At 38.7% G+C, this 12,140-nt stretch overlaps 1 protein-coding gene across 1 annotated transcript in view; it reads right to left on the bottom strand.

The window, feature by feature from the left end:
* Positions 1 to 3,401: 3,401 nt before the first annotated feature.
* MORC3 (MORC family CW-type zinc finger 3) overlaps positions 3,402 to 12,140 on the bottom strand; it is a 26,829-nt gene continuing 18,090 nt past the window's right edge. The window contains exons 10-17 of the mRNA XM_010000433.1: positions 11,539 to 11,643; positions 11,306 to 11,428; positions 11,114 to 11,188; positions 10,257 to 10,296; positions 8,857 to 9,044; positions 7,456 to 8,278; positions 6,856 to 7,019; positions 3,402 to 3,736 (exon numbers count right to left, since the gene is read on the bottom strand). Of these exons, the coding sequence (XP_009998735.1) occupies positions 3,583 to 3,736; positions 6,856 to 7,019; positions 7,456 to 8,278; positions 8,857 to 9,044; positions 10,257 to 10,296; positions 11,114 to 11,188; positions 11,306 to 11,428; positions 11,539 to 11,643 (1,672 nt within the window). The 3' untranslated portion in view covers positions 3,402 to 3,582. The remainder of the gene's footprint in view (positions 3,737 to 6,855; positions 7,020 to 7,455; positions 8,279 to 8,856; positions 9,045 to 10,256; positions 10,297 to 11,113; positions 11,189 to 11,305; positions 11,429 to 11,538; positions 11,644 to 12,140) is intronic.

Here is a 12,140-nt window from a genome sequence, read left to right as displayed (position 1 = left end):
GGCTGCAGCGTGTTCCCGCCGGCCCCGGTGTCTCCGCCAGCCCCGGTGGTGTCCCCGCCAGCCCCGCTGGCTCCGGTGCCCACCCGAGCCTTCGCTCCGGGCGGGAAGTGTGGGGGTTTCCCGGCTATGAAAGCGAAAAGGGGAGCGAGGGCTCGTTGTGGGAAATCCCTCCCCCCAAAGGAGATATGGCTGTATTTGAGGTTTTTTACATTTGAACTGGTCAAAAAGGCAACCGGTCCCCGAAAAGGCTGAGAGACCTGGGGCTGTTTGGATCCCTCCTTACAGGAGATCTTATGTTTACCAATATCTGAAGGGGGGGGTGTCGAAGAAGAGCAGGCCCGTCGATGTTCAGGGTGCCCTGGGATAAGGACGAGGACCTAGAAGTTCCAGCTCAAGACGAGGAAAAGCTTCAGCACTGGAAGAGGCTGTTCAGAGAGGTTGTGGAGTCCCCTCTGGACTCGGGAGACCTGTCTGGACACATTCTTGTGTCACCTGCCCTAGGCGGTCCTGTTCGGGTAGGGGTGTTGGACTCATCTCCAGCCGTCCCTTCCAACCCCTACCATTCTATGCCACTATGAATTTCCCCTTTCTGTCAAATGCAAACCTTGCTGTTTAAAATACTAATATAAAAATTACCACCTTAGAAACTGGCTTCTACTTTTCCTCTCCCCCAGCACCTCTGGCTTCTCCACTCCTTGCCACCTTCCCACTGCCAACAGGCCAAAGAGCCACTGGCTCTGTGGTTACAGCCAAAACTTGTCCTCTGAAGACCTCACCTGTCGTTACACTGCCCAACGCAACAGGTCAAAAAGCAGAATGCCTAAATAAATAAACAAACAAACAGATTCTATTTTGTTAATTTTTTTAAAAAGGACTTACAACTTGATGGATTTCCACACAAGATGACCAGGCTTGGTCAAACCAGGGCAGTGCAAGTCCTTGTGCTGGATTTTAAATCCCATGTGCACAGCAGAAAGCACAGAAATATGCCTGTATATTAAAACCAGAACTTCCGTGAAATGCCCCGGATTATAAGAGCAGCGCTCTTTCCTTAACCAGAACATTTCCATACCAGGTGCAGCCCCCTTTCCAGCTGGCTAGGGCTCAGTTAAGATGCCCACCTAGTTTGAAGGCAGCCTTGGTGTGTGCAAGTCATCTGCTCACCATCCAACTGAGCCAGCTTGCTCTTAAGACCCAATACTTGAAATAAGACAAATACTAGTCATTCTGTATAGTATTTATTTATAAACAAAAACATTGCATTTGATCATATACAAGTTTTGATCCTGCAAACTCAGATTTATATAGTTTTTTATTTTTTACAAAAAATACATTTTAACAAGTAAATAAAAAGCATTTCCATTAGTCCACTGTTCTTCAAAGTGTAAATGTACAGTGTAAATTTGCAATTTTTAATAGACATATGCTGTATTTTATCAGTTGTCTATAAGAAACTCAACTACAATCTGATGAAACATAATAAATAATGATTAAGAAATGGAAAACTACACACCAATAAATGGAAAATATAAACTTTTTAGAAGTCATACAAACAGTTATATTACAGCCACCTCTTCAAAAATCAAACATTCAATGTATCCATTATAAAATACAACAGTATTGCATTACCCTTATTGGAGTATCAGAAGAGACAGCATCTTAAAATTGAAATACTGTCCACAGAAGAAACTGACTGAACTACAAATAAAAGGAACATAATCTAATTAAATCAGGACAGTAGCAGTGCAAAAGCCAAAAACATTGGCTTTATAAAAAAAATACACTTCCTAGGAATGAATGTATTTTATTGAATGCTAATTCATGATTTTTTTATTTTATTTTTTTTTTTAATTTTTAAAAGCAAGAACCATTTTTCCTGATCACTGCTTGGATGACAAATACCACCAGAGAATAAAAGGTATATGTGCTGTCTTTGCCACCTTTCTTTTAATTACTGACAGCTTCAAAAGAAAAACATGCCGTTGGGTGAGACTACTGTCACTGTTGTATCAGCAATTTCTATTGGTACCACTTCTTCCAGGAATTTTTTGCATGAATATTAGAGCACAGAACTAGTGGCTTAAAAATCACTGTAAAATATTTAGGAGGAAAGAAGAAAAAAAAAAAAAAAGGAAGGGGGAGGGAGAACTCCCATATCTTGTCTATAATAAAAGGTATCTAAACTTTAAGATAAACAAGTTGTATTTGAGTATTTTCACCTTTAAGCTCACTCTGTAGCTGTTAACAACAGAGATGAGGAAACATGCCTCCTTTTCAATGTACTTCCACTCAGCTAATTAATCAAGTATTTAGCAGTGTGACCCATATGTAGTCATCATGGTACATCCTGACATGAATCGCAGTACCCTGAGACCTCAGCCTGAAAAACTGCGAGGCAGACTACATGTTTAATACTGCAACAATTTGGGTTTTGAGATAATACATACAAGCATTTGCATACATCACAGAACCTCTGTGTCAATCCCATTCAGCACTGGGCTTCCCTGAAAAAAGGCCTTCATGTCTGAAGCAGTAGCATTTGATGCAGAGCAGAACATGCCCAGGACTCCTGCCCCAGCTTTGGATAGGCCACCCCAGCTTGTTCTCTCCAATGGTCCATCAGGATGTTTCCCATTCCACCTTTCCGCCTTTGACTTGGATAAAAATAGGCAAGAGCTACGTGTGAAATCTGACCACTGAAACTGTGTACTGGTACATACCTGGATCTGTCAACCAGCACTGCTGTGTTCAGATGGGAACTATAGGGTAGAACTGAAGATCCTTCTGACTGCCTTCAAGTACAGACAGGTTCTTGGATGTAGGACACAACTAAGTAACAAGGGCAGGATACAAACAGGCATGTGGTTTCCATCACAGAAAAGGCTGAAATATGCTACCCATATCCTACGGAGTTGCTTATGCTGCAACACTATGCACAGATAAAGTGACATAAAAAAATCCAAAAGGGAGTCAAAGATCATCAGTTAAAACCTTAAAGAATTTTTCTCCATTTAGTAGTAAACCACAAATATTACCCATATGGCCAAAATTTTCATCTACTAGTTACATTTCTATCCCAATAATGCAACATATAACATTGCTGCAGCAATGAAGCAATACTGTATTATACAACAACACTACTAAGGTTTGCTCTGAGAAGGAAATGAGGGAAGGTTCTGCTTTTGCATTTGTAATATGTTCCACTACTTACATCTTAGAAGAAGTAGTAATTGCAAATATTAATGCTCAATATGATCAAAAGTAAACAAAAAAGCTTTTGTAGAAAAGTATTAAGATTCCTAATAATAAAAATATTTGCAGATTTAATTACAAATACATTTTAAAAGCACAATCCTTAATTAAGTACAGCAGAGCTGGTCAATATTGACCATGTTCCTTTAAGAGGAAGAGAAGGTAACCACCCATTGCATCTGTTGGGAACATCTAAACGCGTAAGAGTATATACACTTACTGATCAAACTATGTCAAATATATAAAGTGAAGAAGCAGTATATACAATTTTAAACCTACACAAAGGTTATAATGGAAGATCATGTAAGAGTCTGCTAAAATCTTAAGATATTAAGTGCTACTGATTTCATGCATTTGTTCTACAACTTGTCCTAAAATTTCATCTACTACATCAATATCATAATTCACTTGCTCCAAGTCTAGATCAGGCATGATTGTAGCTAGAAGTTGGCCGACATTCACTCGAAGAGAGCGTAGTTTCAGGCTGTAAATAAATAATTAGATATTATTAGATAAAGATGAAGTTTTACATTCAAATACACAGTACTTTATTTAACAAAGCTAGATTAATACTCTATGCTGGAAAGACTCCATGCATGACTTCCATAAAGCAACAATAAACTGATGCAGTTAAAGCTGCATCAAGGTAATTTTAAAATCTACCAGTTTTTCAAAGCTGAGCTTCTCAAGTTTTAATTTTGAAGGTGTACATTTCCCTTAGTTTCAAACAAATACTAAGAAGTAAACTGAATTCTGCCTTTCCAAAACTAAACCAGAAGTACTTCTGAATGCTTTTATTTAAGTTACCAAATAAGCATCCTTTATCCCACACCACCTTTTTCTTTCTCAAACCAGTATCAAACTCCAGTATTTTTATACATTTAGAAGCACAAACTACCACCACTTACAGGAACAAAAGAAGAGAAAAAGAAGAGAGAAGGCAAGAAAGAGTAGCTTGTCTAAAGGCTTTAAAATATAAAGAAGAAATAAGTTAAGAGTTATACATAGTGCAGGAAAAAATGCTATGCTTTCTCTTTTTGCTTTCTTTCCTGGATTCCCTCGCTCTGTCTGTCTTCCTGCTCAAATTGCTTCCAAATCACCCATCCCTTCTCTTTAGCGTTTCCTTCTACCATCAGCTCCTTTATCATCTCCAGTAGCCAGTCTTCACAGTGCCATCATATGCCAACAGGACTTGTGGTAGAATTTAATGACAAGTCCTGCACATATTTGCCAGTTCTTTTAGGGAGCACAAGTCAGATGCTTTAGGAAGAAAATGAAACACTGGAAGATAAAGAGGAGATTGAACCACAGAAAAAGTTAGATTGAAAGGGGTCTCTGGAAATCATCCAGTCTATTGTCTCCTCCCCCGGCCTTGCAACACACATTCAGGGGCGAACTCCAGTAAGGTTGGTTAGGACCTTCTTGTGTTTTGAAATCTCCAAATACAGAGATTCCACAATCTCCCTAGGCCCCTTTTTCAGAGTTTGACCACCCTTGCTGTGAACACTTCTGGCCTCTAATATTTAAACGAAATTTCCCTTGCTGCAGCTTGTGCCTATTGCCTCTCATCCCATCCCTGTGCTCATAAGAGGGCATCAGAAGAGAACAGTAGTATTTCAAAGTAACTCACTCTTCATAAGGCTACTCCCCTCACTTTCCCCTTCTGTATCAGATGTTCCAGGCCCCCACCCATCTTGGTGGCCCTTTGGTAGACTTGCTCCAATATGCCAGTTTAATACCACGGAGCCCAAAACTGGACACAATACTCTATTTTTTGCCTCACAATGGCCAGTAGTGCTGGCTGCACTCTTGCAAATACAGCCCAGTAAAGCACTCTTGCTCTCCCACCACAAGAGTGCACTGCTGACTCACATTCAACTTTTAGTCCACCAGCATCACGGGCTATCTTCTTCTGAGCTTCTTTCCTACAGTAGTCTCCAACTTGTTCAGCTGCATGGGGTATTTTCAGCACAGGTGCAGAACTTTGCAGCTGCTTTCATTGACCTTCCAGGTAGTTTCTTTCAACGCTTTGTTCCAATTTGTCAAGATCCCTCAACAGCAGTCCTACCCACCATAGTATCAATAGTTCCTTCCAATTTGATGTCATGATGAATTTATGGAGTTAAATTTGCCCTGTCACCTAGGCCATTAATGAAGGCATTAACTATTACTAGCCTTGATATTGATCCATGAGCTCAGCAGTCTGGTCAATTTTATGACCCACCTTCTACTTTACCTATCCAAACTGTATCTCACAAACTTCACTATCACAGAATTACAGCAGCCCACGTTGAAAGGTTTACTAAAAGGTAGGTCCAAAGAGCTGGTCATCTCACCGTAGAATTCAATGAGGCTGCAAAGGCTTGATTTGCCCTCAGTAAACCCACACTGATTGTTCCTGATCACCTTGACTATCATGGGGCTGCAGGTGGCTTCCAAGAAGAATAGCTCCATGGTATCTTCTCAGGGACTGAGGCTACACTGATCAGTCTATAGTTCTACCTGTCCTAAATATGGGCATTTCCAGACATCATGAATGCTGACTGCCCCAATTTTTGGAAGTATTATCACAAGGCCAACTCTCCATCAACTGACCACCTCCCTCTGATGCGTCTCATCTGGTCCCATGGACTTGTGTATGTTGAACTTGCTTACTTCAGTCACCTTTTATTACAGGCAATGCTTCACTACTTAAGATTACTACTTGGCTCATGGACCTGGGCAGTAAAAACCAAGGTAATGAACGTACTAGGTACCTCAGCAATTTGTGCCTCACACAACTTGTGTCCTTCACTTAATTACTAAGCACCTGCACTACTGAACAGCAGGCTCACTTTTTTCTTAAGTTCTCCTGCTGCTGCTACTGTGCTTACAGAAGCCCCTCTGGTTGCCCTTCACAGGCCTTGTCAGTTTTCACCCCAGCTGAGCTCTGGCTTTCCGTTCTATCCTAAAAGCTGAGGCAGTGTGACTATAGTCCTGCTGGACTCTTCATTCCTACTTCCATCTGGTATGTGTACTACTTCTCTGTGTTTGCTATTTCTGCTAACCAAGAGCTGCAAGCTCTCTATTTCTAAGTTTAATCCCTCATTTAACTCAAAGATACACTCTAGACACAATCTAGTTCCATAGAATTGGTCTGCAGCAAGTTGTTCTTACAGAAAGTTAAGTTTCAAAACAACAACCAAACTCTCTTCAGTAGAATGCTATCGATCCAAGAAAGAAAAATAGAATATAAAAGTGAAGTTCATCTACACAGCACAAGCTAAAGATTAACCTCTTTCCTGCCTCCTTTCTCTCTTCTTGTTCTGCAAGTTGTGTCTAGAAACTGTATAACATTTTTGATATTTTAAAAGTGTCAGTATGGCATTCTATCATGCAATGGGCAACCTTGCTCGCACAAATACCTAAATAAAAAAAATTAAAGAAATCACTTGATTAAAAATTGTTCCTGAGTTAGGAGTCACAAGAGGCAGTAGTAAAGAATTCCAAGCATTGCATTTTATTATACAATTATCAGACATAGCCTTCATCAAGATGTTTCAGATACAGTCAGCCAACCAAAATCATGCCTGAAATATAGTCTAGAATGAACAAAATTGATACCTTTCTCCATCAGAAAAATTTACAGAGTCTTCTACATTACTGGTGGTAGAATCATTTGCACATGCTACTGCTTGTGGAATTGAAGCTTTTAACTGTGCGACTTCTGCTTTCAGTTCTTCACACTGACAGGCAATTTGATTTTTTTCCACTTCTAGTAGTTCAATCTGGCAAGTAAGTAAAAATAATTTCATAAATCGAGTAAAATGATTGTGGATTAGATAAGGACAGATTTAAATAGTTTAAATTTGCTAACTGTTTTAAATTACATTTTCTGCGAGATAAGCTAGACAAACTGCTTAAAAATAGCCAGCTGTCATTTGAACCACTGTATGTGTGCCCCCTCTAAACCTGCTCAATCTTATCTTGCAGACAGAGCCACTCCAAAGCCTTGCAGTCTCTCTCCAGTTTGCTTATTTCTATTAATGGAAAAAAAAAACCCAACCAAAGCTCATAGGCAAATTTACAATTTCTTCCCCCTTTTTGGTGGCTTGATTAACTAGTTAGTGGACTGAACTATACAACACTTCATGTACAAAATAAAATTAAATAAAAATTATGTAATTGTTAATTTGAAGGATATAGCTGTTTTAACAAACTTACCTCACTTTTATATCTGTCTCTCTCAATGCTGCACTTGTCCAGTTGCCTGAAAACATCATCCAGTTGCACAGCAATTTCATCTACCTCGCTCTTATTTTCACCATCAGCACACTTGCTGCATTCAGTTTTTAAGTTCTGCAGGGTACTGCATTGTTCCTTTAGTTTTGCTATTTCTTCCAAGGCCTGTTCATAGAGAACAGTCACTTCTGCCAAACTTCTCTCATGACCATTCTCTCCTTCAAATGAAGGAACTGTCTCAGTTGACTGATGGCACATTTCTTTTTTTACATACTTATTATTCATTTCTAAAATCCTCTGTTCCAGTGTTTCTACTTGTTTTGTTAACACTTCACATTTGTTTTGGTACATTTCTTTTTCTTTGTTTAACAACCGCAGCTGATTTTTCAGTTCATTTTCAAGACCTACAGATGTCTCAGAAACACCATTAACATTGTGCTGTTCAGTTTCCATCTGTGCCCTGGGAACTTGAATTTCGGTGTCATCTTCCACCTCTTCCTTTTTAACAACTAAGTTTGGAAGCTCTGTCTGTGTTGCTGAGGTCAGCTGTTCACTTTTTGGTTCTGAAGTACTTGCACTGCAAGGTTCTCCAACATCACAGTTTTCTTTCTGCTTCTTCTCTTGATCCAAATCAATGCATTCAGTTTTTACCACAGGAGCATCAGCATCTGCTGAAGGCTTTGGAGTACTGCTCTCCTCTAAAATAATGACATCATCATCATCATGGTTGTTGAATGTTTTGTCATTTAATCGAGGTGTCTTTAAAGACACAGGTGTCACACAACTAGGTGTCTTCCGTTTAAGACTGAGAAGCAAAATATTAAACCAATTATTATATTGCTCAAATACTGCCAAGTCACTTGTTTCAAACTATGTTTCGTGTTTCTGCAAGCACTATTAAAAACTACCACTCAATAGCTAGAAAGTGACATCCCCCTGCATAGTATTTTAAGATGTGTAGCCAGAAATGCTTTCCTGTAAAAACAAGTAGCTAACATCCACACACTGAATCATTATGTTCACACCTTATTTTGAAACTGACTCAGACTCAGTATTTGCAGGAACCCCCCCCCCACTACCTGTTCCTTAACCAACAAAGGTGAAAGAAAACATACTGCAGAGTGTGGTTAGAACACCACAATCTTTTCCTAAAGAGGCAAACCACTAAGCAATCTTCCCTGCCAGTGCACAGTATTTTTCGCTGCATTCACTTCCATATTTCACAAGGTTTCTAGGTAGATTTAATCAGCCTGCTGCTTCCTATATTCCCCAAAGTGACAAGACATCACTTGAAGATGGGACTATTCCCAACACCACCATTTTCATTAACAAGTTATTAATTGTAGGAAGACATAGGCATCTACATTGTACACGTTCACTAACCTGTTATCAGAATCAGAATGAGGTGAAGAAACTGATCTATTTAAAATATGCACAGGTCTTTTGACAGAAGCATTTGATGTTTCTGGTAAAACTGATCTTGGAACAGCTTCCTTTCCAGTCACAGCTGAGAATGTCTTGAAGTCTTTACTTGAAGAAACAGGTGTTACTAGAAATATTTCATTAGTGACCTATAAGATAATATTAGTTAAGAATGAAAAGAAACATACATTAGTAGATTCTTCAAAACAGGTTCAAGCAGTTCTATCTATCTGCCTACACCTACAATTCTGACCTACATTTCTTATGTATACTGCAAGGTGCTCCTTGAACCCAGGCTTACTATTTTGCAGTAAGAAAGGCTAATTAGACTCCACAATGCAAAGCCCAGTTTTCTTACCTTAATGATCACACAACACCTCCCCCAAACCCTACTGATGTGTGTGAAGTATTTCCTTCCATGTTGGTTTAAAACATACAACATACCAGAAAGCAGCAAATTACAGACTTCTGGCAGACTTCTCAGAGGCCTTTGAATGCTGTACACCAGTTGCACACTCCTCTCCATGCACAGATTTACTGCCGTCAGAAAGCAGCTTTCTGATCTTACAGTCCTGCTTTGTCTAGATACAGCTATTTTAAAGTACCATGTAGAATCTCAGGCAAGAGCTGCTCATGATTAATTCTTTGTCTAAAAAGAACAATACTTTATTTTAAGAAATTACTTTTGTACTTGGGTAAAAGTAATGCCAGAAAAATACCATGAAATATATAGATTAAAACAGCACATGCAAAATATCTTCTCCAGAAATGGAGTTATTTTAGGCTAGCACTTTAGTTTAAAAACAACTTAAGCTAAATCACACTTAGGAAATTTGATTCTGATTCACAATCCACACATTCTCATCACTCAACCATGTTGATCTGCATCTGCACTTAATTTGAATTTGAGTGCCTCCTTGCAAAACTACAGCTCTAACAAGTCGGTCCATCCACACACCCCACCAGCTTTATGGACATCTTTACTTTCATATCCTCATCACATCTCTCTACAACAAAACCACTTTCAATAATTAGATGTCATGGCACAAAACCAGGTATGAGTGACTTCAATCTTTCTAGTACTATTTTGTGAGAGGGACAAACTCTTTATTAACTACTACATAGAAAGCAATGGTGTATTTTCCATCATCAGACAGCAAAGATGGGGATTTTTTGTTTACTAATAGTGAACATAACCCGTACAGCCATTAAAACAAAACAGAATGTTGAACCAGTTAGCTTGCCACTAGCTAAAGCAAGTTAACTCAGAGCCTGGCCTATCTGATCAAACTGCATGGTATTGTTGCCCCTAAGGACAACTCTGCTACTAAAGTCCATTTCCTATCAACCTCAAGAGTTACCTGGTGGTACTCTAGTCGCTTCTTCAGTTTTTCCCTGTCTCTGCACAGTAGCAAGGAAAAAAGAAAATTAACAGCTTAGATTAAAAATGTTAATTCATTATAAAAACAAACCAACCTCAAAATCTAAAAGCAAACACAATATTCCTTATCTCAGCTAGATACAATAAACTTAGAATCTAATATAGCTTAATTTCAAATAAGTTCTCTCTCAGATTAAGATTTTTAAGAACTTAATCCACCTCCCCCCCCCAAATTCCCACCTCTAAAATGCTAGCCAACATTAGTTAAAATTACCCAAGTCCGTTTTTTTCCATATACCTTAGCTAAGAATCCTCTTATTCTTAAATGAATGTATTAAGGCACTGGGCTGCTTCAATGTGGACCTTGAAAATAAGTTACCTAAACAAGGTCTTCTAATAGCTTGCAGTTTGATGATCTTAAAGGTCTTTTCCAGCCTTGGTGACTCTGTGATCTCAAACATTGCAGACTATTCTTATACTGCTTACCACTATGAAACAATGCCCCTTTTTGAGAGATGTACTAGAACACCAATTACCACATTGCTTTCCTTAGTAGTTATTACTGAAAAGGGCTTCTGTTATTATGACTTAATTTTGATTTAGGAGAGCAAACAGGTATTAGTCAAAGAGAGAAATTTGAATGTAATGCCAACATGCCTATAACAGAGTAAAGAACAGTTCCATTCATTGCTAGGATCAAGTCTTGATTTCAAGGCATTATTTTCTGCTGGGTATTTTCTCAGAACTGCAGTTGTACCACAGGTGAGAAAAAAGGGCATTAGTTTTCACATTCCTTCCTAGTGCTGAGACACTTGTCAGAAAGTCTCTACTACTCACTTTTTCTTGTAAGTTTTTTCATACGTAGGATGTATTAAATCATCATCTTCTGGTTCTTCTGGCACGTTACAATTTCTGAGTTAAGCAGGGAAGAAAAGAATTGACAGAAAGACCTTAACATTCAGGCTTACGACCAGTGATAAAATAAGAACTAAAAGCAGTATTTAGATATTCATCAAACCATCATTTTACCGGAACTGCGGGTCAGGGTTCAGTGAGCAGTACCACTTTTCTGGTAAATGCTCGATTCCATCTGGCAGCTTCCGCCATTTCAGACACCCATCACACTGCACCCATGTCTGATCAGGTTGTTTTCTGTGATTGAAAAAATACCAGAACTTTCACATGACAAGTTCATTCTCATGACTGAGTGTAGAACAGCAATAACACTGCATAAAATGCTTCTATTTAGAAGCAATACTCACTGTATCTCCTCAACTGGCAAAGCTAATGGATGCTCTTCATTTTTCTTCGTTTTCATTTCATTCCAGTAATCATTAAGCTTTTCTCCTAATGCTGCTATTGTAAGTCTACAAAGAAGAGTTTTTAAAAGACCATCTTAATTAATAAAATTGTAGCACAGAAAGAATCTTTATAAGCTACAGTGAAAGAAGAAGCATATGTATCACTCTAATATTGTATTTGCACAACAGTGAACTTTCTGCTTTTTAGAAAGCTCTAGAAATTAAGAATTGTGTGAAGTCATGTTTTTCAGCAAAGAAATTACTAGAAACATGAGCTGGAGGACAGAAAAATACTGAAATCAAGACTGCTAAATTTAGAAGTGCTGTGAATGTATAGTGCAAACCCTGAAGCTACCTCACCAGTTCAACCTCAATGGTAGAAGAGACAAGTACAAAACCATCTCAGACAATCCAGTAACTAGCTGTATATTTGGCTGATGTTTCTGTACATCCATTAACTGCAGGTTCAAGACTACTCTAGGTAGGTACAACAATACTACATGGAGATTGCTAATGTATGATCAGCCTACACACTGCTAAAAGGAGTGGGCCAGTCTTTCCCT

Source organism: Chaetura pelagica, unplaced genomic scaffold, assembly GCF_000747805.2.
Source record: "Chaetura pelagica isolate M959 unplaced genomic scaffold, ChaPel_1.0 scaffold244, whole genome shotgun sequence".
Lineage (NCBI taxonomy): Eukaryota > Metazoa > Chordata > Aves > Apodiformes > Apodidae > Chaetura > Chaetura pelagica.
This window is presented reverse-complemented; position numbering and strand designations above follow the sequence as displayed.